Source organism: Halichoeres trimaculatus, unplaced genomic scaffold, assembly GCF_033239565.1.
Source record: "Halichoeres trimaculatus isolate MK-OKI-2021-1 unplaced genomic scaffold, fHalTri1.1 fHalTri1_scaffold_4, whole genome shotgun sequence".
Lineage (NCBI taxonomy): Eukaryota > Metazoa > Chordata > Actinopteri > Labriformes > Labridae > Halichoeres > Halichoeres trimaculatus.
Genome location: NW_027437182.1, coordinates 29,448,471 through 29,475,308, shown reverse-complemented (window position 1 = coordinate 29,475,308; position 26,838 = coordinate 29,448,471). Strand labels below are relative to the sequence as shown.

Sequence of the window (26,838 nt, the reverse complement as noted above, 5' to 3'; positions counted from 1 at the left end):
TCGGACAAATGTTAAGACATTACTTTGCATGACTTCTTTATGGAAGGCCATTTCTGCCAATTAATCAAAAAGTCACAATGATGAGATAGTATCTTGTAAAGCCATGAAGAAAGTAATTAACAGTTGAGTTTGGTTATGTTATATGTTATATTGTTGATATAGCCTATATTCTTGGCGTTGTTTTCTAGTTTTATTTTTGGCTTAATTTGGAAACTATATATTTATCTATTTATGTATTTATTTATTTATTTTCACCTTGTCTTGAGCAGTCTAGGCCCAACCTCAGCCTCTCAGTGGCTTTTTGCTCTGCACACATGTATAAGGGGGTATGGCACAGATGTCTTACATATCTGAAATACACAATCAATGCTGAAAATATTTAAGATACTTCTGGTGCCAGCCAATCAAAGCCTTTTTCAGGTAAGACCTTGCATACAATATTAAGACAATGGAAAACTCAAATCAGACCGTGGTAAGAGAGTCCAGGTGCGTAAAAGCACTGCCTGCAGTCTTGGCTTCTCAGTCATTGTAAACATTTAGTCGATCATAATGGGAAAAATAAAACTAATGAAAAATGTTAATCTGCTGAAATTTTGCATGGGGGAAAGAATGGGGCAACGTGTCACTTGGAAAACTTCAGAACTGATCTCCTGGGTTCCCAACAGAGTATAATGAGTGCTTTAAAAAAGAGCCACAACACAATTGTAAACATGCCATTAATAGAGTGTATTAAAAATACATCTGATGTCATCTTTGCCCTTTTTATGCTTCACAGGTCTAGATCTGTTAATATTGCATTATCAAAGAGACCCGGCATCAAGAAAACATAGAAAGTCTTATTTTGTCGAAACCCACCATGAGTGCAGATTTTGCAGCTGGCTGAGGTTAGGGAGTGGGAGATAGAGAGTTAAATAGAGAAGATAGACAGAGGGAGACCAAGATAGTGATGGACGCAGACCAAAGTGAGTCCACTGTTCAGCATTGTAGTGATAATGGTGAGACTGTAATAGCTGTAGTAGCTGTAGTAGCTGGAGTCTTGCAGGAACATGGACTTATATTGATTCAAACTGTAGACAGTTCTACATGTTAGTCATGTTGTCTGCATGGTCAGTGGTCGAGTGGACCAGATAAAAAGACAAGACAAAAATACGTAGATAGAAGCTTAAAAATGGGAAATGCACAAAACAATTAAACTATGTTTCAATAAAAAATAAAATGTATAGCAAAGATAACCAAGAACCCAGATGAATGTTCTGCGATAAATACCCACACCCTTTTCTGGGGAAACACTGCCACCGAGCGGAAATTCTGCCTCCTACAGGTTACCCCGCCCCTCCTTTGTCCCGCCTCCCATGCAAATAAGCGCATCATTTATTACATCGGTAGGCACGAGCGGGCGGAGTTAAATCTTCGAGGGACAGATCCCCTCACAACAGGAACCCCGCCTCAGCGTGTTGTGTCGGACACAAATCAATCGTGCTACATCTCTGAGTTAAGACTACGTAATTTGTTTCCATGCCTCGTGCCCCAGTCCGCGACCTGCCAATCAAATCCATTATGAACGTTAATGCAGCAAAGCAGCTGAGGGGACGAGAATAGCCTGAGAAGTGACCGCAGGTAATAATGAAATTCATTTTCAGGTTATATGTATTACTCATAGCGTTGCCGTTCCCTCTGAGATGCTGCGCGTCTACTGTGCAGTGTCACGTAGAAGGAGCATTTTTTTTGGTTGTCTGTGGATGAGAGTTGGTTAAACGTTAGCCTGCTAGTATTAGCTGTCCAGCAAGCTAAGTAGATAGCTCTAGCCGCCAAGCTAATGTTAACGTTACCAAGCAGTAGGTGTTTTTAAGGCACTGATGCTGTGTCAGAAGGCGCTGTATTCTTTTCTTTGATGGTGTCTTGTGTTATATGATAGCCGTTTTATAGACACAGCATCAAGGTTAACATAGACTGTGCCCTTGCTAGCATTTATCGCTAAGATATTCTCGTTTTCCTCTAAACGTCTCGTTCAGCGTTACTGACAGATGCATCTTTGGTCTAAAACTCCAGTGATGTTAATGCTTTTTATTGCTAATCCGTGGAAACAACACATGTTTCAGCACCAAAACACAGTCCTTTAAATGAAAGCATACAATAAAGCTATAGCTGCATACCATTTGTGAATGGAAAAGGTTAAGATGTTTTATTTACATCGTTACGTCAGCTTAAACGTTTAGGTCAGTGTTTCTCAATTCCGGTCCTGGGGCCCCCTGCTCTGCATGTTTTAGATGTTACCCGAATCCAACACACCTGATTCAAATGATCAGCTCGTCATCAAGCTCTGCTCAAGCCTGATAACGAGCCATTCATTTGAATCAGGTGTGCTGGTTTAGGTTAAAGTTAGCCGAGGTTAGATGTTTTACATCTAATTCATAGGAGTCCTTTTTACAAACCTGTGATCATATTAATATGAGATAATCCTATATCTGCCGCTGATGGTATACATCCCATTTATGTACATGTTGACAATATCTCCACTTAAACTGTGTTTTTTGACTGAGTGATTAAACCTGTGAGGTGTCATGTTTTAACCAATTGGCGATTGGTTGTAACAGTGTTATTTCTGTGATAAGAAAACGGCAAACTAGCATAGAAAGGATCATGGTTATTTGGACTTCAAAATTAAAAAAACAAACAAATAAAAATACACAAAAACATTGCAATGTGTTTATTTTTGAAATATTTTGGCCACAAATCTGATATTAGGCATAGTGTAGGAAAAAAAAGCAGAATGTGATCTTGTTCAATATAATGTTACCAATATGAACCGTTGAGTAATTGTTATTAAGTTTATAGGTTTGTATTTTCCTTTGTTTTGTTGACATCATCTGCATTTGCAACATACTTTTTGTGAGTAAATAAAAAAGGTTGTTTTCTTTAATGCATCATGACCAATTTATTTTGAGTTAGCTGACAGCTGGCTAAAGCTTAATTTGACTGCATCATAATGGTGTAAAAGCATAGTGATGATAATCTGGCCTCTATTTACAAGCTAAAACATCCACCTGTTAAATAAAAACAACATTGATTGTAAACAATAAATAACTCCCAGTGTATTCAGATTTTTGTGAACTGCTTAATGCAGTAAGCCATTAAATCTTGCAGTGTTTCTCTTAATCACCCTTCCTTTATCAACATGTTATGGTGTGAACCTTATTGATTTCTAAGCACTCTACAATGCCATTCATCCCCAGCTGCTCCCCATCTCCTGGTAACTCTTAATGCTTCTCATATTCTAACACAGCCTTTCATCTCTTTATCTGCAGGTTGGCTGCGTTTGCAGCCAGGAGAGGGGAGGAGAAGATGCCTTCTCCATCTTTTACCCTCGATGCTCAGCTGAGATTTCATGACAAATGGCTGAAGATAGACTTACAGGTATAGCACATGTAGAGCTCATGTTAAAATGACTGCTTTTTCATATCAAGAAGTCAACATGTTCTCATGTGGGTTTGGTCCCATATAAGAATTTACAATCTGCTTAAAAATGTTATTTCAGTGTGAATTTTTGCCCTTTACGACATAGCACAGCTGAAGAGTGGCAGGATGTGGAGAGTAGAGAGTGAGGGAAGCGTACAGCAAAGGGTCAAGTCCAGTGACCACTTTGAAAAGGACTGTAGCTTCTGTTTACGAGGCTCTTCCTCCACTAAACCAAGCTTTCTCATTATATAAGCTATTGATATTTTAATAGTGTTTTAATCGTAATAGGAATATAATGCAAAACCTTTTATCTGATGGTGGGTAAAATGATTGAAAAGGCAAAGATTTGTCATTCGAACATTTTCTTTGTCTTACTCCCATTTCTTCTTTTGCATTTTGAAATTCTACTTAGAGCCTTTTAAAGATCATGCAGAGCAAAATCTAAATTTGTGCAATTTTTTAACTAGTCTTAAGATTTTGATCAGGTATGCATTTGAGTTCATCACATATTGTGCTGCATGAATATATGCTTGTCTTGTAACTTATCCGTTATCACTGTGCTCTGACAGTCTGGTTACTCTGGGCAGTGTACGGGGTGTTGTATCTTCAGTGACCTTGGGATTCTCATCTCTACATATAATCCTTACATCTCAACCTGTCTCTTATCCGTTGTGCACTAAAACCTTTTCTCTGCATTACTGAAAAGTGACACACATTTTAACAGCTGGCATTGACTTTCATAATCCTGCACCTTTAATATGTTCAAAGATAAAAAAAAGAGTAAAACTACAAGGAATATGTTTGTTTTAATAACCCGAAACACCGGATTGTTCAAATGTGCCTGAAACCAGTGATCTGCAAGCTGTATCAAGCCTGGTGCACGGATGATTATTGTTTTCCTCATGATGATAAGAGCTTCCAAAATAAGCATAGGTGCAGGTTAAAGGTATTTAAAAATACACCAAGAGCTTTGTTGTGAAAACAAACACAAGTATATCATAATCAGGATGTCTTACGCAATGTACTGCATGATGGATTTTGAGAAATAGGGAATATGACTCTCTCATTCTTCAAAGTAAACCGTCTGCCCCTGTTCTCATTGTCTGCTCTCTGTCTGAACCCACTGCTGAACCCCTCAAATTGGTTTTCAAGCTTTAAGCTTCGACACAGTGTCAGGTTTTCTCCAGGAGGTGTTCTGTGTACAGTACAGCCTGGTACTGTTTCTTTGCTGTCATCTCTCTGCTAACATGTTTTTGACATTGAAGACATTAGATCCTAGAAAGCAAGAGCTGGTTTAACTTTCCACCTGTCAGTATTTCTTAGAAAGGCAAAGTTTTATGAGTGTTTTACATCTGCTGTGTCCTTGAATAAGTTGGATCTTACTTCTCTCTTAAATCTGATCATTATTTGCTGGTGCCATTTTTCTAAGCTGGTTAAATTACACACATTCAACCAGCTGTTTTTTAACACTGACAAAAACATTTCATCTTGGCTCATTCAGGCTTCAACTCCACTTCTTTCACAACATGATAATAGCCTGTCAGTCACGTACTCCTGCAGATTTTCAAAACCGACGCATCAAGACTTCTAAAATGTTATGTTTATATGAATGTGCTGTGCTGAGTTTCTGTGTCCTCCTTTCTTTCACAGCGGGCGTTCTCTCCAGAAGGACTGAGTGAGATGTGGAATGAAATGGTGAAAGATGAGGAGATCACATTCAACAGAGAAGAATCAGCTCACCCAGGTATGGTGCACAGATCCCAGCATCTAATAACCCTCGAAGTTGTTGTAAAAGATTTACACAGTGCTGCCAGCTGTTTATGAAAGCCTGCTGTATTTTAACACCCTGTCTTAGAGTGATATGTGAGCAAGTGACAGAGTTGAGTGAATGTCAGACATGGGTTGAACCTGTATCTTCTTTTTAACTTTCCTGGGCTGCAGTGGAAAGATGTCAGGTTATAGAAAATTTGAGGAATTCATAGGAACAACTAGGCCTGTCACGATAACAAGTTTTGCTAGACGATAATTTTCTAAAATATTATTGCCGATAAACGATATTATTGTCAATATTATTATTATTATTTTTTTTTCATTTTTTCATTGATGTAATTATGATAAATAGGATAATAAAGTGAGTACACCATATCAAAAGCAAGAAACTTAAATTTCTTTAGAGCATTTAACTGTAATTAAAAGGTCAAGATCTTTTAAATAAATTAAATTAAAAAATATAATAGATTTAACAAACAAAAAAGAGAAAAAAAATACAATGAAAATGAAATGGACTCTCTTTTAGAAAAAAATACATGTCAATGAAAATGATAAATACTAATCAAAAACAATAAAACATAGACCCTGTCGCTAAAGAAAAAACAAAACTCCAAAAAAAACCCCAATAAAAACTATAGCCTAAATAAAAGGGAGTTTATACAGTTCCTGAATTGTTTGTAACATGTACTTTTTCCCAGTCAATCAGTACTGTCTGTCAAACATTTTTAACATTTCTGCCTTTCAACCGTATTGAAGGGTTGCATTTCTTTGGCAATGTAGCTGTCTTTGAGCGCCCACCATTTGGCGCTTTTATTTCTATTTACTTTGCCGACCAAAAGTCTCAGTAAGAGTGGATTGTCAAAGAACAAGGCTCCGCTGCACCTCCCTCTTCTTCTTCTTCTTCGTTGCCACTATTTTCAAACAAATGCAACATACCAGCTCGTTGGTGTTCATGAGCTCACACTTTGTTCATTCTGATTAAAAAAAATATATTCCCACACTGGGACTGTGGCAGGCGGCTTAAAAACCGTATCTTTCGTGCCATCTCTCATATTAGCGTATGTTTCCTCCTTACCCCTCAAGACGCTCGCTTCAGCTCTCTCCGTGTGTACGCTCGAGCAGCCCCGTCTTCACCCCAAAGATCGCATTTTTGACAGATGCTCACTCCGCTATAAATCCGCTAAATCCGCTATAGAACCTATGCACCCCGATGTTAGGAAAGATAGACGTAGTGAGCCTTCTTCTCATTCAGCCTCTTTGGTGAAAAGAGAGGAGGAAAACAAATATGCACGTGTCAGTTTATCGAGGCTGGCAAACTTAGCGAGGACGTTTTTATTTATCGTTTTGTTAATTGATTTATTGATTATTGTGACAGGCCTAGTAACAACCAAAAAGATGTGCAGGCACAGTGCTGAGAGAATCGGAATGTGTGCGCTCAGCTGGGTGTTGTCAGAAATGCATTTATTATGAGGTGGGTCTGCATCAAGTCATTTACACACATGGACATCACCTCAGAGAAATATGACTTCATTCTCAAGCAGTGTGACCCCTCCATCCTCCTGTTTCTGTTAGTGCAGGAATTGAACCTTCATGAGGCAGCTTGGATTCTGAAGATCTGAGAGCAGCTTGAAGTGTTGATATCGTCACGTATCAAGATGCATGTAAACAGCTTAGCCTGATCAAGAACAGACTAAGCATAGCCCAATTGACACACCTAGATAATGTGACAGCAGTTGGACTGTGGTTCGATTCGGCTTGACTCAGCATGTCTTGGTATGCCTGGGCATTCAGCACAAGTAAATTTCACCTGGAAGAGGAAGTAGATGACCAGGGATGTGCTCCAACACACAAACAAACACCATGTATTGTAATTAAAAGGCATAGTAAGTAGGAATGGGTACCTTCCATATTTAAAACGATATGGTACCGATGCCCGGTACTTGGCAATCGGTACCAGTACTCAACTGTACCAGTTTTCAGTAATTATTTTGTGTTTGTGTGCTAAAAAATATCGCTTTTTTAAAAATTATAAAATAAATAAATTTTTCAATTCGACATATTTATTGTTCAATATATAACCTTGCAATGCCGTGTTTATGTCCAGCATGGAAATCACCTACTCTTCCACTCCCTCAAAATCACAAGGATGTATTTAGGTACCTAAAAATGGTACCTTTTGATTTACGTGAATTGGTACCCGGTACTTTTGACAGAATTCGGTCGGTACCTATAAAAGTACAAAACTAGGTACCCATCCCTAATAGTATGTAAGAAACATAGAGATATAGCTGCACCCATCTCGGCCATCATTGTTAGAATGATGCTTCCTCTTTAGGTAAACCAAACCAGTTTTATATGACACAGCGCCACCTAGCGAAGTGGAGTGAGGCGTTCTCAACCAGAAGTCTGATTCTCTTTTCTGCATGTGTACATAGACAAAACTAAATCCCCTGCTGTGACTTTACAAACAAGCTACGACCTTGGTCGGACCACTGTGTGCATATAAACGTACTGAATGTTTGTAGATGGTTCTTCCTGAAAAAATTTCAAACATCAATTTAAATGCACCAAATGAGGAAATATTTTAATGTCTAGTTTGGTATTTTGGAAAATTTAAAGTGTCATCATTCATTCATCAGTCTATTGCTTAGCACCCTACAAGTGTTGATTTGTTTTAGTTTCTAAGCTGAGCCGAACATGTACAGCCCCATTTTTTTTCAGTGACCACAAACAGACATGGTATGGCTGAGTTTTCACGATAGGTTTATGATGACAATTTAAAAAGGGGTGAATAGTAAAACTGGTTAATCCCAACATCCCTAGGTTGTTGGAGAGGTGGGACGGTGTCACTCTAGGCTAGGGGACCATGCTGTGCAGGAGAAGGTTGTGTTTGTGTGCGACGCTCTCACTGTGTGTGTGCTTCTTGTACTTCTGCACTCCTGCAACACAATGTGAAATCACACTGGAGCACCAACAGTGTGCTGCTGCAGGATCAATAGGAAAGTACAAAGGTGGGATGGGATAGGAATACTGTAAACATCAGGCATGGAGTTATGTTGACAGGTGTGTGTTTGTGCTTCTTTAAGTGTGTGTATGTGTGAGTTTGTTTGTTTACATGCCATACCTCTCATTCTCCTGCAACCCCACAGTGCAGTGTAAACACTCACTGGGACAACAGCAATAGGCCATTATAGGTTCAGTGTAAAAGTACAAAGTTGGAGTGATAGCAGGGTTTCATCACAGCACTGTGCTGGAGTGTTGATGCATTACAGGTTACTCACTGGAAGCAATTAAACATCAGACATCCTAACCCACTTTACACCAGGAAGGAATCTCATCTCCTCTTGTTACCCATGGACCAAAGGATGATCCAGTTTATTCAGATCTTAAGAGATCCAGATGAATCACGTAGGACTAAAACCACTACACCAGCATGGTTGCCACTTTGAAAAACTCTTGAGTGAAAGTGACAGTTTGACTGCTTTTCTGATTATTTGAATGTCTGGATTGTTTCAGAGGATTGCACTGACTGCTTTGGGCCTCAAAAGAAGGATGAACCTAACGACAAGGAGAAGAAAGACGAGGAAGAGACGTCAACCTCTGTGCATCACTCCATCATAGAGACCTGGGACTGGGGGCGGCAGCCAGGTGAGAGAAGGAAACATCCCACTACGAGCCTGAATGTTGTCCTGTGACAGCTCTTGTTATTTTACGCCTCTCTGTTTCCAAGTGGGGTAATTAATACTGCCATGACAGCAGATGGTTTCACAACACTTAAATGTCAACCAGAAGCAATGATACTGACCGTTTCAACACATGGCCGACCTCTCTGTTTATCTATTTCACGTCTGTCAGACCCTGCTGATGCGTGCATGTTTTTCTGGCACGTGAGGCGTGGAAACTCTGAAATGACAAGTCGCAGTCTGAAGGTCTGAGTGGTTATTTTTACCCCTCTGGGTGTAATCTTGGCAGGCGTTATGATGTGGTCCTTCATGGGGTAGCAGCTCTCACCCCTGGTTGTGTTTACAGGCTGTGCTGGGTGTGACGGAGTCATGGTGGTGGGAGATAACGTGGGTGGGAGCAACACAGGGGAGCAGGGTCTACATGTTTAGCAAAAACATGCTTTGCTAGTAGCCCCTTGGAGGAAAGCAGGAAGTCACACTGGTCTCATTGTGCAGTGAGTGTAACTGGATCACTGTATGGAAGAGTGCGCTGTCATTGATGCTCAAAGTTCAAACAACAAACTTCCTGTTTTTCCAGTGAGTGGTCCAGGATCTGGAATTTGTTTATCTTAATGGTGGGGGAGCAGAGGCAACATGCTGTTTTAATTTCAGGATGGTGCAAGGACACATGACGGATATGCTCAGACTCTGAGCAGAGAATTTTTTTCACCCCTCTGTCTGTGCAATATCTTTTTATAAAACGTGTATAACCTCCTTTAGTCAGGTAACTCTTTAGCTCAAGCTCCTCTAAAGCCATGAGTATTATATAATGACCAGTTAGAGACTTTGTTTGACTGGGATACATATCTGACCTGACAGCCCAGCACAGCTGACTGTGGAGAAGCTCGCACAACCTCAGGCCAGTTTGGCTTAAAAAGCTTAAGTGGATTTCAGACCTGCTATTTTGGCCCCTCTCGTCTTCCCAGCAGAGCTGCTGTATAGAAACATAATACAGCATTTTACTCTTGAACTAGATCGGAACAAAGGACTGGTTGTGATAAAGCCTGCGAGCAATGAGCTCAAATGTCACAGGACTTCATCTTGAAATACCACATCAGAGTGTGCTGATGTGCTGGAGTGTAAAAACAGGATGAACAGAAAAGAGAAGAACTTTCTGTACTTATTAAATCATATAAACCCACTGTGGATTATGTAAACTAAGAGTTTGGGTGTTCAAATGAAAAGAGCAGATTTCAGCTTTAATTATTAAAATGCAGCAGCATGTTTAGAAGTAGACATCATTTATTCATTCCTCATGGGCAATACCTTTTTTGTCTTTGTTTTACACACAAGATAGCCACACATACACATTTCAGATCATAATGCATGGATCATTATGATAAGATGTCAGAAAGTGAGGGGAGAATCAGCTGCTCAGAGCAGGGAAAAGGTCCAGCGTCTTCCTCAGAAGCTCCCTGACAGAGCTTCAAAGATAAACTGGCACGTCTTCAGTGATCGGTCCAGCAGTTTCCTTTTTTTTTTTTACTGTGCTGGACTCAGATCAGTCAACCTCAGGTTCCCCAGCCAAGTCTAAAGGCTGAGCTGCTCCTGCTAAATTCTGTTTTATATTTTGACCAAATAGAATGACAGATATTGTCTCTTGTCTAGGGATGTTCGACACCACTTTCAGACCAATCATACCAGTATGATTACCCCCTATGATACCGAGGACAAATACCACCTGTACTTACGATTCAAAAAATTTCAAATAACAGTGACAGATAGTTCTGATCAAAGACAGCACAGTCACTGTGTCAAAATCCAAAATAAAACACAAACAACTCTTCTTGAGTTTAACATGTGTTTATAACAAATTAACAAAAGTTCAAGATAAAAAAATTAACCACTCTCGGAGTAGTTTAACTGTTAAGTTTCGCTGGTTCATTCATGTTGTCTGAACAGGATCTGACACACATTTGTCGTGGGGTCAAACTCCAGCAATATACATGGTATCTGCCGGGTCTTAGAAAGTCTTAAAATATTTAAAATCAATAATTTGAATTTAAAGCCTTAAAAAGTCTAAAATTCTCTTAAAATCCAATAAAAAGTCTAAAATAGGATTCTGAAAGGTCTTAAAATGTGTGACTTAGACTTGATGTGGTTTTGATATCAAATAAGTGGGAAAGTAATGTTAAAAGAGGTCCCTGGCTTAAAGCTCATGTAAATAATTCTGTTTGAGTTGATTTTAGCACCCCCTGTTGGATTAGGTGACTATTCTCATTTTTTTGCTGATCTGCTTCACAACAGAGAGGGTAATGGTGGTTTTATCCAATCCAATCCACTTGCTTTATAAGGCACATTTTAAAAACAATAATAGTTACTAAGTGCTAAACAGTTAAAAAACAAATAAGAACATCAACAAAACAAATAAAATGAATAGAAATAACACATAAAAACAAATAAGAGTCATACAAACAAAGGGGTTAAGACCCTTAAAAAAGACTTTAAGTGCAGTCAACCATTTTGTATTCTACTGTGAAAGAGCTGTGAAAAAATGTGAATATTTGCAAGGAATACCGTGCCTTCAATTTTGTACTTTTTTGCCCGTATGGACGGGTGATGGGTCTTAAACTTCATTCATTTTAGTCTTAAAAAAGTCTTAAAAAGTCTTAAGTTTGACCTGTTCAGCCTGCAGAGACCCTGAATATAGTGCCAACTACTGGGGAGTAGGACGTAAGATGTTTTTTGTCTTAAGTATTAGCTGCTTGTATCAGCAGCCTTCACGAGCAATACCAGCCTTATAAGAAATAAGGCTGGTATCAGGTATCGGCCCGATACCTGATACCCATACTCGCCCATCTGTACTCTTGTCCTCATCTCTATTTTGTTGAAAATAAAAAACAACGGACCATTTCCTTACAGCTCTTATGTTTTAAAAGTATTCTAACATCTTATCTGTATTACGTTTACATACTTGGCTGCTTATTGCCCTTGAAAGAGACATTTTTAGTCTAAGTGAGTTTTTTGTGGTTAAGTAAAGGGAAGCAGAACTGTCTGCAAAGGCCAAAGTGCCAAAACCTGCAGTTCTTCAAGTGTCCACTTGAAGCTGGCTGCAGAACCACTGAAGCTCTACACACACACCAATTTTAGAAAGTTGGTATTTAAAGCAAAAAACAAACATGTTTAAAACCTAACACAAAAAGTTCATTTGGAAGAAATATCTCATTACTCTATCTGCTGCACACACTGTTCTAAGGTTGTTTTTTAGTAACTCTTTGGTTTTTAAAATGTGAAGAAAATGAGTTTTAAATATTTGGAGGCAAGGCTGACTTGACTGGAGAAATAGACAACATGGCCACAGTTGAATATTGTATTAACTGCTTGTAAAGTAAATCTGTTCTATTCTTAATTTCTCCTGCTCCAGGTTTGAATGGTTGATGTAAAACCTCCATGGTGTTCAGATTTATTTATCAGTCATTGCTCCACCTCTCTTTCTGCGCAGATGAGACTGAGTTGAAGGATTGTCTCCTCATCCTTGTTGATGATCAGCAGAAGCTCTCAGCTCAGGTGGCCAAAAGCACTCTGTCTGCCCAGCGTCTGCGGCAGCGCCTGGTCATACTGGAGCGCTACCTCATCTCTCTGAGCCACAGCATGATGGAGGAGACCTTCTTAGTTGGCTGGAAGATGCCCCCCACCCCGCCCCTGCCTGCTGCTGACAATAAGAGGTAAAAATATAAGCAGAGGCTCAAAGGATTCTGGTTTTCATATCACAGCAAAGAGCTGAGTGCGGTCTTGTGGCCTTAATAAAAGAGATTTGTGGATGATCAGTTCAATCTTGTGTTGCTGACGGACAAATTATTTTGTAACTGTGGCTATTTTGTACAGCTTATGATATAAAAATTGCAAAACTGAAGTGTCTTATCAGTAGATTAGAAATACAGCTGTGACATGTAACAGGAATTTCAAATGCAGAGAATGCAGGGCTTCGCCCTTTCTGCATAGAGAGATTGAAGATGGTGTTCAGACAGTTGGTACCATACTTGCATGACTCAGATAAAGTCTACGGTCAGGATAAAACCTCAGAGTAATCTAACTGCACATTATTTCTTTTCTGCAGAGAAAAGAAAGTGTAGAAAGTCAAAGTACAGAGCGCAGAACATTATTCTCCTTTCCCAACCCTGTATGTGCCAGACTTATAGGTTGTTCATGATTGTTCAGCTGAAATCTAAAGCCTGCTCTTTTCCTTTTGGAGGCCTCTAAAACCCTCTCACACCTTCATCTTGTGCTAATCTCTCTCTGGTTTGTTTTGCAGTTCTCGTCCGGCCAGTCAGGGTGTTGAAGGTTTAGCCAGAGTGGGCTCCAGGGCAGCTCTCTCCTTTGCCTTTGCTTTCCTGCGCCGTGCCTGGAGGTCGGGTAAGACCAGAGATACTGACAGTGAAGACGTTGTGTGCTCTGTTGTGCTGCCATGGTAATGGAGCTGTAGTCAACAGCTGCTAATGGATGTGTTGCGCTATGTTGCACGCTGCTCATAGTAAACAACCCAGAATATTTGTGATGCTATGTTTTTAGCTGTAGCCTGTGTGTCAGCTGAGTGAAGGGCTGCTACAGATCATGTGACAGACATGCTGCTTTGGTATCAGAACGAATCACCCTTCCCTAACACACTCACAGCTCTTGTAAAACATCTCAGGACATTGAGGATCATTCATTCTCAGGAGCTTCCCCTCACACATACACATTTCAGCGGGAAAAGACCTGTGTTGGAAGTGCTCTTGTATCCTGTAAAAATTGGTTTCAAACAAAGAAATTTGTTGTGATCTGATCTCCATTTAATTCTTAAACAAACACACACCTTGTTAAAAGTCATGTCTTCACGACAGTGTGTGTGAGACTCTGGGTCAGAAGATGAGGAGGCAGTCCAATTAAATTAGATCCTCCTCACAGCATCTTAAACTGATGTGATATATAGGTCAGCAACTGATTGTTTTGTTTGTTTTTGATTATTTTGTTCTGATTATGGTGGATTCTTGGAGAATCACTTCTTGACTTCACCACCTGATATATTTTGCAATTCCTGAAAAAAATACACAAGAACGGCAGCTGTCAATCATCTTCAAACATGATGTAAAACCTTGTTTTTAACCCCTTATAACTAATGAAAATGAAACTTAAAAAAAAGAGGACTTGAATACAAAGCAGCAATATAATATTCAAATCACCACAACAATCGGACGTGAGAAAAAAAATTCTACGAGGTGTATTAATCTTTTAAAATTTGACCACAGCACATCTGGAATGACTGGGGAGCTGGATTTTTTGACCAATAGTGCAGCCAGCCACCAGGGGGAGCAGTTGTTGTTGCGACCCAACTTTGAACCGATACCAATGACATTTTCTAATCTTTCTTTGGTGATTTATAAAAATGCTAGCTTTGCTATCTGTCTGTCTGCAGCAGATAGAAACGTAGAGGACAGACTCAGGAATATCACCCAGTCCTCATTTGCAGTTTCCGTGTCAATATGTCCTGGAGATTGATGGTTGTACGCTTAAAACTGATGCATAAAGCAGCGCCCAGTTAAAGGGTCAAAAAATGAAATTCCCAAAATACAGACTGACAGCACAGTCTTTGTTTGTCAGATGTTGTCCATTGGCTTTTTCTTTACCAGAGGGATGTACAGGGTGAAAGTCAAAGGTGTTAAGAGTTAATTTTTGTTGTTTTGCGAAGTATGTCTGCAGACTTGTGGAACTTGTCTCAGTTGTTGTAATAAGGCCTGCAGCAGAGGGGAAGAAGGATTGACCTTTGGGTTCCTGTAGCAAAGAAAAAGCAGAAATATTATAATCACTCGATGAGCTCTTTTCTAACATTTTCGATTGTAGACAGTATAAATCATTGATTGCTGCCAATATAATTGTTTCAAGGTGTGGATCTGTTACAAGAGCCTCCTCTTCATGGATTTTTTTTGTATTATAAGTGTCCAACAACCACAGACCATGTCCTGGAAAATGACCTCTGTGTTCAGTTTGATTATACATGTAAATTCACTGGTTTGATAACCATACCCCACAGAGTGATTGTGTCCCATCATGAGCTGCAGAATCTGTTTTAAGCCTCCTCTTTGTTAGCATGACAGCTCCAGATGCTGTTTCTGTAACGTGTTCTGATGTGAGCTTGAGAGCTGCCTGTCCACAGGGACTGGGTGGGAACAAAGAGCCGGCCTACTCTCTGTAGCCTTCCTGTAACATGAGCAGTGCATACACACACACACACACACACACACACACACACACACACACACACACACACACACACACACACACACACACACACACACAGAAACACAGACAGTTGAGTTTAGCTTATGCTTGAAATATCCTGCACAGCCTCAGTGTGTAGTTTCACCTGAATAGTAAACGGCTGTTTTGAGTTTGAAGGTTGTTGAAGGGCAGAGATAATCATTCGATCTGATTGGCTCACATATCCCTGAAGATTCTTGTCTCTAAATGCATACCTCAGTGATACCACGCTCATAGAGATCCTCTGATAGTGACGTCCTGATCAGATTTCAAAGGCAGGCTCTAGGTCTGGTAACACATTTTCAAACTGATCAGTATCACCTGCACTGAGCTATTTTGGGCCTGATCCAATCCTTTGTTCCAGGACAGCTGTCAGACAGGTGTTTTTAGTCTGGGAGATTTCATGCAGAATCATTGATACCTTCATTTTTGTCAAATGATTCAAAGATGTGCAGTGGACAAAACCCAAGGGAAGGCAGTTAATTCTGGAAAAAGCTGCACCACTTTATCTCTTACTGTCAAACTCTTTCTTAATAAAAAATCAGTCTGGATGCAGAATAATGTCAGGTGTCAAGTCTATCACAAGGCTGACAATTAACAAACAGCATATAGAGTTGTGTGTGATTGTGTGGATACCCACTCTGTAGTGTAATCTAGCCTCAAAGAAAGCTGTCTGTGTTTTCCAGGAGACGATGCAGATCTTTGCAGTGAGCTTCTCCAGGAGTCTCTGGACGCCCTGCGTGCCCTCCCAGAGGCCACACTCTTTGATGAAGGAACTGTATCATCAGTGTGGCTGGAAGTCGTTGAGAGAGCGACCAAGTTCCTCAGGTTGGTTACTGACTCATCAGGCTCTAATGTCGCACATTTTTCTGTCTTGTAAGTTGGACAGCTTTGTGAGATTAATCTGTCTCATCCCTCTTGGGAGCAGTGACGTTCATGGGAGTGCCAGCACCAAAGGCAACATTCCCCTTCAGGACCAGCACCTGGCCTTGGCTATCCTGCTGGAGCTGGCCGTGCAGAGGGGCACTCTCAGGTAACCAGATACTCTCAGTATCTGATGATTCGCTAAAGCTGATCTCATTCTGCAGGTGAGATGCTGTGTGTCCTCACCGCTCACTCAGTTTTTGTGTCATTCTCTCTTTTTAGTCAGCTGTTGTCTGCAGTTCTGCTGCTGCTCCGCCTGTGGGAAAGCGGCACCAGAGAGATGGACAACGAGCGCTCCACACAGGGTACCAGCGCTCCTCTGCTGCCCCTCCTACAGCGCTTTCAAAACATCCACAGCAGCAAAGAGGAGCCCATTCCTGAAGAGGAGGCTGAGGTGAACATTCACATTCTACCTGCATCTGTATCTCAATGGCTGTTTGAGTGTGACAGAAAATAGTAAAAGAAACAACTTTTCTATTTATATCACACGGAGATAAAGACTCAGACACATCAAATAAAATGTGATCAAATGAAAGTCTGTTGCTTTGAGAAAATTGTCTTAAAATAGCCTTTCTTTTACTTTTCTTGTTTAGAATCCAGCTCATAGTTATTCTGTGGCTGCTTTTTGTGATTTGCAGATCCTCTCAGCCCCTCTGAGCCCAAATGAAAGTTTCCTGCGGTACCTGACTCTGCCTCAGGATAACGACCTGGCTATTGACCTTCGGCAAACCGCTGTGGTGATCATGGCTCACCTAGACCGCTTAGCTTCTCCTTTCAGTCCTCCACACTGCAACTCCCCCACATCACACAAGGTGACAGCTCATTTTAGCAACTGAGTGATAGTTTCATTATTAGGTGCTGCTACTTGTTCATTTGGTTATTTTACCTGAGTAAGGTACCGATTTTAGATTCTAACTTTGTCTTGCTGTCTGCTCTTCCAGGGAACTTTGCAGGAGGTGATTGCCTGGGGTTTGCTGGGCTGGAAGCATCATGCCAACGTCAATGGGCCCGTCCAATGTAAAGCTCTGGCGAGCCTTGGAGTCACACAGATAGTCTGCTCTGAAAAAGGCTTCCTCATCCTGTCCAGCAGTGGGGCTGTTTACACCCAAAACTACAAGAGCACAACCCTGGTCAGTTCCCCTCCTCTCAGCTAGCTTCTGGATAAAGAGAGCAGCAGATCATTCATCCCTCTGTGTCAGAGGCAGATTGAGTCAGTGAAGTTTTCTCTTGCAGGCTCCAATGCTCATCCATGGTCTGAGCTGCAGAAAGATCGTGAAGCTAGCAGCTCATCCTGATGGACAGCACTACTTGGCCCTGACATCTAATGGTGAGGTGTTCTCATGGGGCTGCGGCGACGGCGGCCGCCTTGGACATGGAGACACTACGTAAGCAACCAAAGGACCCATAGTTTGTGTTTCATTTACAGAAAAGACAGATCTTTTATGTTTTTCTTCATTATTTTAATGTTACAAAATGAAGCCATAAAGAATTTCTGTCACTTCCAAAAATAATATGCACTAAAGCCTAATGTACGTACAATAAAGGATTGAAATCCAATTACCCTAAATCAAAAATTCTTATTAAAAATGATGCAAATGATGCTAAAATTAAAGACTCATTATCACTTCAAATTTAGGACATCATAATGATGTTAGTTTTCTGCCTTCTCTTACATTTGGAGTAACAAAAGCATTCATCACAATTACGCCTTTTTTAAAAACATGTAAAAGTGCTGCAACCTAATTTATTACTTGTCACAATGAATCTTTTAAGGTATCTAGAAGAGCCTGCAATGATTTCAGCCTTCAACGGGAAACAGGCAGGAAAGCACGTTGTACACATTGCCTGTGGGAGCACATACAGCGCTGCCATTACTGCTGATGGAGAACTCTACACGTGGGGCAGAGGGAACTACGGCCGACTGGGTCATGGTATGCTCTTAGCCCCATCTCTACCCACCACATCTTTGTTGATAACAAACTTAAAAAAGTCTGTTCTCTGATTGGTTTTCCAGGCTCCAGTGAGGATCAGACCACACCCATGATGGTGACGGCACTGAAGGGGCTGAAGGTCATTGATGTGGCCTGTGGAAGCGGTGATGCACAGACACTTGCTGTGACAGAGAATGGTAAGAACAAAAGTCTTTTTGCATTAGTTTGATCTAGGGATGCACCGATCCAACGGTATTACAGAAGTTTATATTAATTTAAACTATAAAATATTTAAGTGTTTACCAGCAGTTTGGCCAAAACAATGCATCAGAATGCAGAATGTACAGAAGTTACTATTTAATTGTAAACTGTTATACCATGTAGACCGGTAATGCAGCAAAATCTAAATACAGTACATCTGATGTTCTAACTCAAGGAGCTGAGAGTGCCCCTACAAGTCTGTTGTAGGGGATAAAACCTTCAGCCTTCTCCTGTTCTCCCATTAGTTGTTGACCAAATAGCGCTTAAGAGCTAGAACATGTTGGCATCAGTAGCAATGCAAACTTGCTCCTTCATGTATATCTAAAAAATAACCATTGCTTTGGTGCTTCATTATCTGTTTCTGCTGAGCCTCAGTTTCAAGCCCTGTTTCCACTAAGCAGACTGGTTCGGTTCGTCTCGATGCCGCATTTTGTGGCGTTTCCACTTACTTATCCTGGGACAGATCACCAAAGAACCGAGACGAGCCGTCCCACTTTTTGGGACCCTTCCGTATGGGTGCCAGACTGAACCAATCCACTCTCGGAAGGTGGAGCTACAACACTGCAGACCGTTGATTGGTTGGTAGAACCGTCACTTACCCCGACAGCAGCTGCATTTCTCCTGGCGGCACACAGACTTCTCTGAAACAGAGCTTGATTGCACTTTGTAACAAAGAGCTACATGCCAATCACAGAGAGGACGAAATGCTTCATGTCTTCCATCTGTGCTCTTTTTTTACAGTGTCGCGTTTTTCTTTTTCGTTGGATTTATTAACGGGGTAAACTGTGTCGCGCTATTGTTTAACAGCTGCGGCTTTCGGCATCCGGCTTGCACGTTGCCTACCAAGAGAGGGCACAGTTTACTGTGGAAACGCAAACTGGATCAGGCTTAACTGTGCCAAACCATGCTGAAACGACCCGGACTGCTTGGTGGAAACTCTGCTTTCCAGTAGAGATAAGGTTACAGAGAGGCTTTAACAGTATCATACCAAAATGAAACCTATTCTGTTTTACTCGCTGCTAACCAGTTCTAAGTTAGAACTCTCAAAATAGGGCATTTTAATGTAAATTTGTAAAAAGTAAACATACAAGCATTGTCAAGTCTCTTCTCTTGAGGAGTATATACATTTTAAATGCAAGTTTGATAACTGGCAATCAGACGTATGCTTTTCAATTTAAACCAGTAATTGTAAGCTACACTGGCCACAGCTTTAAAGAGAAAAAGAAAAGAAACCTGTGGGACTTTTGTCCATAGAAGTGTGGATGTCATGTGGCATTGTGTCTTGTTTATGTGCTCTCTGCCTGTGTTTGCTCTCCACACAGACTGATTTTTTTTTCTGTTGACATCTGAGTGGTCAATACTACTCAATAGGAGTTGGAGAAAAAAATTGAAAATTGATATATCAGGATTTTTTTTGACAATATTGAAATCGGAATTCTTTGTCAAAAATGTTTTTTATTTTCGCATAAAATTCTTCATTTCAGTCTTTCTTTATAAACTGGATTGTAAAAAAGTTACCACTTTTTTCCAGCAGTGGGTGAAATGTTTCTCTGACTCAAGTGATGTGTATTTAATGGTAAAATATGCCTCTGATGTGTGTCGACATTATCATCTTCATTCAACTTTTTCCACATGGTCTGGTGTAAAAAAAGCAAACTAAATATCGTAAAAATCGTAAATTGAAGAATCATACGTTAATTCGAATCAGCATCCCAAAAACCGTAATAGAATTGAATAGCAAGAATAGTATATCGTCCCAGCCCTACTATTCAGGCTAAAACTGTATGGAATCACAAAAACAGAGGTGTTCCAATACTGAAATCCAGATTTAGATGTAAAAAATTGAAAATTGAGATCACAAACAACTATTCTTGTTTTCCACAGGTCAAGTGTGGTCCTGGGGCGACGGAGACTATGGGAAACTAGGGAGAGGAGGCAGTGACGGCTGCAAGACCCCCAAACTTGTAGAGAAACTGCAGGACCTGGATATTGTGAAGGTGTGCTGTGGAAGCCAGTTTTCAGTGTCACTCACCAAAGATGGTCAAGTTTACACCTGGGGAAAAGGAGACAATCAACGCCTCGGTCATGGTACTGATGAGCATGTTCGCTATCCCAAGTTGCTGGACAGTCTACAAGGTGAGTTAAGAATTTCAAGTGCCAATGATGAGCACTAACTAGTCTGGGACCAAATGTCTCTATGAGCATGCAGACACTGATCAGTTTGTGTTTTATTTGCCAGCAGGAAAGAAAATTGTGGATATCGCTGTGGGATCTACACACTGTCTGGCCCTCACTGACGATGGAGAGGTGCACAGCTGGGGCAGCAACGACAGGCTTCAGCACTTTGACACACTCTCTTATAACAAGAAGCAGCCCAAAGCACTTCCGGGTCTCAACTCCAAACACATAGTGGGGATCTCTTGTGGGTCAGGACAGGTAATACCAAGCTTTCATTGATGATTCAAATATACTTACGATAGCAGATCCAGATCATAAAACAATATGTTGTCTGTTTTAGAGTTTCGCCTGGTCCTCGTGCTCAGAGTGGTCGGTTGGGCGCCGGGTTCCCTTTGTAGTGGATGTTTGTGGCATGACCTTTGAGCAGCTGGACCTGCTCCTGCGACAGGTCAGCGAGGGCATGGACGGCAGCTCGGACTGGCCTCCCCCACAGGAGAAGGAGTGCATGGTGGTGGCCACACTCAATCTGCTCAGGCTCCAGGTAAACAAGAACCTCTCAAAAGCTTTTTATTTATTTCAGCTGTATCATTGTTTGTGGCAGCCTTAGAGTATCTCTCTATCTTTTCTTAGAGGTACTGTAGTTGCTAACATTTCAACTGAAGGCTAATGTGACTTCAAAGTCTGAGTCATAAATACCTCCCTCCTCAGCTTCATGCAGCCATCAGTAACCAGGTGGATCCAGAGGAGCTGGGACTTGGGCTGGGCAGCGTGCTGCTGAACAACCTCAAACAAACAGTGGTTGTTCTAGCTAGCAATGCTGGGGTGCTCAACACTGTGCAAGCAGCTGCCCAAGCAGTTCTCCAGAGCGGCTGGTCGGTGCTGCTGCCCACTGCTGAGGAGAGGGCGAGGGCATTGTCATCACTTCTGCCAAATGCTGGTGAGTGAAAAACAAAGCATCAACAAACATTCATGTAAATCTAGATTCAATAAACCTTGTTGATTTTTATATGAAGAGAAAATGTGGCGGACCACCAACACTTTTACGCTCTGTTTTTCCCAGCATCTGGAAATGAGATGGGTGTGAGCCCTGGACGTCGTTTCATGATCGACCTGTTGGTCAGCAGTTTGATGGCTGATGGAGGTTTGGAATCTGCGCTGAATGCAGCCATTACTGCTGAGATACAGGTCAGTGTGATTGCTGCATGATTCCTCTGTTGTTTACTTACAGTGAGAGAAAGGATTCAAACATTTGATTGCAGCATTTATCTCATGATTGTCCTGCCCTGAGCTCATGGAACAAAGGGAAAGCTGAACCTTGTGTCATGCAAATCGTAGGCTGCACTGACACACAGGTTAAATTCAAAGTCTGTCGAGCAGTTTTGAAACACACTTGGTGGAATCTTGCAAAGAGCCCAGTATTTGGTCGGTACTACACATTTCAATGTCCAAACTGACAAAGTTAGTTTTTCAGACATCCAAACCAGAACAAAAAGGATCCAGAAAAGTGGTGACCCATTTCACAGTGTGCTATATTTTCCCTTTTTCTCAATATTTATGCAATAAAATGTTGAAACAACACCAAAAAATTACAACTTTGCTGAACAGAGAAGAGATTTACTTAAAGGAAGCTGACCAAACTGTTGCTGAAGGAAGTATTGCTGAATGGCCTGGAGCTGATGCATCACTTGTTAAAGTTTTGTCCATGTTGCGCAGCTTTTTAAACTACATAAGTGGACCCATAAGCACCATATTTTTTACACAAGATCGAATCGTATATAACTAGAGATCTGAAATCAGAGAGTGTGTATGTAACCACAACTTCTAGATACAGGAATGACAGTATTTGAATTTATCTGACAGGACATTGAAGCCAAGAAGGAAGCTCAGAAGGAAAAGGAGATCGATGAGCAGGAGGCGAATGCTTCCACCATGCACCGCTGTCGCACAATGCTGGACAAGGACCTCATCAACACAGGCATCTACGAGTCAGCGGGGAAGCAAAGCCTGCCACTGGTGCAGCTGGTCCAGCAGCTGTTGAGGTATCTCCTCTTTGTCTGAAACTTGCTTCAGTCACATGGCTTCACCTGGTCACCTCTTGCTGTCAGGATGCAGATTGAAACGTTTTGCTTTCTGCAGGAACATCGCCTCCCAGACCATCGCCAGGCTGAAGGATGTCGCTCGGCGTATCTCCAACTATTTAGAAGCTGAACATGTCAGCAAGGAGCGCTCTGCCTCTCTGGACCTGCTGCTGCGGTTTCAGAGGCTGCTTGTGAGCAAGCTTTACCTGGGCGTCAACGGCACAGAGAACGGCAATGGATACAGTGAGTCAACAATGTTTTTCTCTGTTTAATGGACTACAAGGTTATGAATGAGCTCTAGATGTAAATAATTCATTTGTCTGTGGTTTCCTGTAGATCCTGAGCTCTTGGGTGTTGGTTCTTTGTTAAAAAAATACATCGCCCTACTGTGTACCCACATCGGAGACATCCTTCCAGTGGCTACAAGTATCGCCTCAACTGGTCGCCGACACTTTGCTGAAGTTTCTCGTGTAATTGAAGGGGACCTAACTGGTAATACCCCCCATCAAAGTGTTGAGTGTTTGTTTTCAGCATGAATAACATGCCTACCCAGTGAGGAACTTGTGATACACTAATGGACGTCACGCTGTTTCCCCTCCACAGGAGTGCTGCTGCCTGAGTTGGTGGTTTCCATCATCCTCCTGCTCACCATTGACGCAGGTGTGATGCAGGAGACTGGTTCTATTCCTCTCCTGGCTGGACTTCTGGAGCACCTGGACCGTTTCAACCACTTGGCCCCAGGACATGAGAGGGATGATAATGAGGATCTGGCCTGGCCAGGAATTATGGGTAAGCACAAACTCCGTTACATGAAATGGCAAGAGCTGCCTCTAAGGTAGTTAATGGCACATACATTCTCATTACTCAGTCATTCAGAGGAAAACATTGCAAATCCCATGTGATAGCTGCATAGTCTTTACATGTGCTGGCCTGCAGTGTTAATGAAGGGATCATCCCTTACACACAGCCCAGCAGGTTAATGCACCATCTCACTGAAACACACAGACAGTATGAGAACACACAATCTGATGTAACCACAATGAGTTTGTGTGAGTGAATCACAAACGCTGAATTTTAGGTTGCAGTTTGTTGTTGTGTGACTAGCTCTTGTTCTGCGGTGGCAGGTTCCTTCTTCGCAGGACAGAGTTCAAAGAACAACGAAGAGATTTCCCTCATTCGCAAGGCGGACCTGGAGAACCACAACAAAGACGGTGGTTTCTGGACGGTCATTGATGGAAAGGTTTATGACATCAAGGATTTCCAGGCTCAGTCCCAGTCGCTAGCAGGAAACAGTATCCTAGGTAAGGGTTAAATATAAATATTTGATTTAAAATGAGATGTGGAAATTTCCTTTGTCTTAATAAGTGTTGGAAAGTTGTGGATGTAATTGTCTGCTGAATCTTAATCCCTGTGGTGTAACAAGTATCTCCTCTTACAGCCCAGTTTGCAGGAGAAGACCCTGTAGTTGCTTTGGAAGCTGCGCTCCAGTTTGAGGACACCAGAGAGTCGATGCAGGCCTTCTGTGTAGGCCAGTACATGGAGGTAACAGCTCTCCTGAGTAGTCTTTTTAGAAGATTTTATTCTTATGTGATAAAATCCAGGTTTTCATTTTGATTTTTTTCTGTCTGCAGCCTAATCAGGAAACCGTCACCACTCCAGACCTCAGCAGTCTGTCCTCCCCGCTCATCGACACAGAGAGGAACCTAGGGCTGCTGCTGGGTCTCCACGCCTCCTACCTTGCAAAGAGCACCCCCCTGTCCCCCATGGAGATCGAATGTGCCAGTGAGTTCAGCTGTTAAGTGCAGTTGAGTTTAAAAGTTAAGATCTGCCTCATCCAAACCACACTGTTTAATTTTTTTTAACTTCTGATGTCTTTGCACAGAATGGCTCCAGTCCTCTATATTCTCTGGAGGCCTGCAGACCAGTCAGATCCACTACAACTACAATGAAGAAAAGGATGAAGATCACTGCAGCTCTCTGGGTACAACCACTCCAGACAAAGCCAAACTCTACTCCCGAAGAATAACCCTCAGCGACCACGCACAGCCTTTCCTGCAGGCAATCGCTGACAACAACACTCAGGACCACACTGTGAAGGTACGAGGTGTTTCTTTGATCAGGTTGATAGCATTTCCTCAACACCAAACAGCTGCTCCACGGTACACTTTGATGATGTCACTTTGTCTTTTCACTACAGGACTTCTTATGCCAAATAGAGCGTTGCTGTAAACAATACCATCTTATTACACCCATCACCTTCCCCCCGGAGCACCCTGTGGAGGAAGTTGGCCGCCTGCTGCTGTGCTGCCTACTCAAACATCAAGACCTTGGTAACCTAGCAACTGGTTTCAGACAGACTGTTCAAGAGTTATTTTTGGCTGCCTTTGTCATTGAAATGATTTTGTTTATTAACAGTAAAGATGCATTGAAATCTCTTCCTTTCAAACTCCCCCTGTCTCCAAAGTCACGACAGCATCTTAATGAAATTCTCTCCCTGCTTCAGGTCACGTTGCCCTCTCACTCGTCAGTCAATGTGCCTTGGGTGTGGACCAAGGGAAACAAAGGTCCCTCCCTAAATCTGTGATTGACGTGTGCCGCATGGTCTACCAGGCAAAGTGTTCTTTAATCAAGGTACGCTTACCAGAGACTTCAAGGTACCAGAGTTTCAATCAACTCAAATCCCTACCAATCCATGGAAAGTTCTGGTAAAATAGTTATAGAGAAAATACCAACATTTGTCACTGTTAATAACAGCGGTCTTTAACCTTCAGTGCAACACTGACCAAATTAATCTGGGTAGAAAACACAGCTCAACCTCTCTGAGCTTGTTTCCCTTTTAAAGACACAGTCCTGTCCAAGGGTGACAGCAGCATAGACTGTATAAAACATGGATGTAGTCTCCCGACGTCACCCATCTGTTTCTGAAATGGAAAATGAAGCACATCGGCTATAGTGGCCATATTGGTAGTAGCAAGGGCTTTGCGGACAGCTATAGGGCACCTGTCGGTCACGTGACCTGAGGTGTGCCTCTGATTGGGCGAGCTTGCGATCTAAATATTGTCTAAACCACCGAGTTAGAAAAAATGTCATCCCCCGCACAGTGTTTGCTGATAGCAAAAGTAGTGATTCACATAGGAGACATTTTTTGAACCAGGCTTTAAATTAATTTTTGCTTTGAAAACAGCTTTTTTCTGGCTTGGTGTGTTTGTGACTTCCAGAACTTCAAGAGCCAGCCTCTAGTGGACACTCGAGAAACAGCAGATTTTAGCACTTCAGCTTTGTCTTATATTCTTAGACTGGAAGTTGCTGCGTGGTTAGGAGACAGTGGACATAAAGAACAACCTCAGGTGTCATCAGCTCTGTAATTCTGTTCTGTAATTCTGTTGCTGTCACTGCAGAAAACCCTGCTTCACAAAGATAGGTTGTTGTAAGTGGAGGTTTTCAGCGCTTTTGTAACAACCTAAGGATATTCTACCTTGAGTTTAATCCAGGACGCCTCCACTTGTTGTCAGAGTTATCTCAGATAATTTTTCAAAGCTGAAATTGAGCAGTATTTATTATCAATGAACCTTTGCCTCCTTTAAAGTTTTCCAAAGACACTCATGTTTCTCTCGTTTTAGCTAGCTTGTGTGCTTAAATTTTTTTGTGTCCCAGCTTTGACAGTGACAGATATTTGTCAGACACAGTCAGGTGTTACAGGCAGAGAATGTTGCCATTGACAGAAGATAAAATAAACTAAAATATCCTGCAATTAGAAAAAAGAGAATTAAAAAAAAGTTTATTAGATTATGTAACTGTGGCCAGGATCTAAAAGATCCACTGTCTGATGGTTGAAACTCCCTGGATTCTAGTATTGTAATGCACAGCTAATAAGTCATGTCTTGTCTTAAAACTCACCTTTATCCCATTTTGTGAGCAACAATCCAGAGTGTGTGCTTTTTATTTATATCCTCATTTTTTACCTTCCTGGACACTTCAGAGGTGTTAGTCATTAAGCTCTGATGTGAAGCTACATGTAAACAGAATCAAGCTCCCTCCTGCAGCGTTGTGGACGTATTTATTAGTTCTTCAGGCTGTAATAACTGTGTCTTTTAATAATGATTTGTGTCCCAGTTTAACTGTTTTTTTTCATTAGCATTGCTTGCTCTCCTCTGCTCTTGTATGTGTTACCGTTACCATTCAGAAAATTGATAATACTATTCTCACACATGTTTAGGTTTGTAACTTGTGTGCTTTAAAAGCCAGACAGCATGATGAAGAATTCTGAATGTTAATAGAGAAAGC

The 26,838-nt window shown here is 41.5% G+C and overlaps 1 protein-coding gene across 7 annotated transcripts in view; it reads left to right on the top strand.

Moving 5' to 3' along the window:
* Positions 1–1,485: 1,485 nt before the first annotated feature.
* The window catches only part of herc2 (HECT and RLD domain containing E3 ubiquitin protein ligase 2), a 71,822-nt gene continuing 46,469 nt past the window's right edge, over positions 1,486–26,838 (top strand). For 4 of the 7 annotated variants that reach the window (XM_074668776.1, XM_074668777.1, XM_074668778.1 and 1 more), the window contains exons 1-29: positions 1,486–1,617; positions 3,306–3,414; positions 5,107–5,200; positions 8,743–8,874; positions 12,391–12,613; positions 13,201–13,301; positions 15,869–16,010; positions 16,111–16,215; positions 16,329–16,500; positions 16,745–16,918; positions 17,048–17,236; positions 17,340–17,491; positions 17,880–18,037; positions 18,121–18,234; positions 20,183–20,434; positions 20,538–20,734; positions 20,817–21,017; positions 21,185–21,413; positions 21,537–21,661; positions 22,337–22,515; positions 22,613–22,797; positions 22,891–23,046; positions 23,158–23,343; positions 23,679–23,855; positions 23,993–24,096; positions 24,186–24,336; positions 24,437–24,651; positions 24,752–24,884; positions 25,058–25,185. In XM_074668776.1, the coding sequence (XP_074524877.1) occupies positions 3,343–3,414; positions 5,107–5,200; positions 8,743–8,874; positions 12,391–12,613; positions 13,201–13,301; positions 15,869–16,010; positions 16,111–16,215; positions 16,329–16,500; positions 16,745–16,918; positions 17,048–17,236; positions 17,340–17,491; positions 17,880–18,037; positions 18,121–18,234; positions 20,183–20,434; positions 20,538–20,734; positions 20,817–21,017; positions 21,185–21,413; positions 21,537–21,661; positions 22,337–22,515; positions 22,613–22,797; positions 22,891–23,046; positions 23,158–23,343; positions 23,679–23,855; positions 23,993–24,096; positions 24,186–24,336; positions 24,437–24,651; positions 24,752–24,884; positions 25,058–25,185 (4,446 nt within the window). In that variant the 5' untranslated portion in view covers positions 1,486–1,617; positions 3,306–3,342. The remainder of the gene's footprint in view (positions 1,618–3,305; positions 3,415–5,106; positions 5,201–8,742; positions 8,875–12,390; positions 12,614–13,200; positions 13,302–15,868; positions 16,011–16,110; positions 16,216–16,328; positions 16,501–16,744; positions 16,919–17,047; positions 17,237–17,339; positions 17,492–17,879; positions 18,038–18,120; positions 18,235–20,182; positions 20,435–20,537; positions 20,735–20,816; positions 21,018–21,184; positions 21,414–21,536; positions 21,662–22,336; positions 22,516–22,612; positions 22,798–22,890; positions 23,047–23,157; positions 23,344–23,678; positions 23,856–23,992; positions 24,097–24,185; positions 24,337–24,436; positions 24,652–24,751; positions 24,885–25,057; positions 25,186–26,838) is intronic. The other 3 variants (XM_074668779.1, XM_074668780.1, XM_074668775.1) reach the window with 1 other exon arrangement.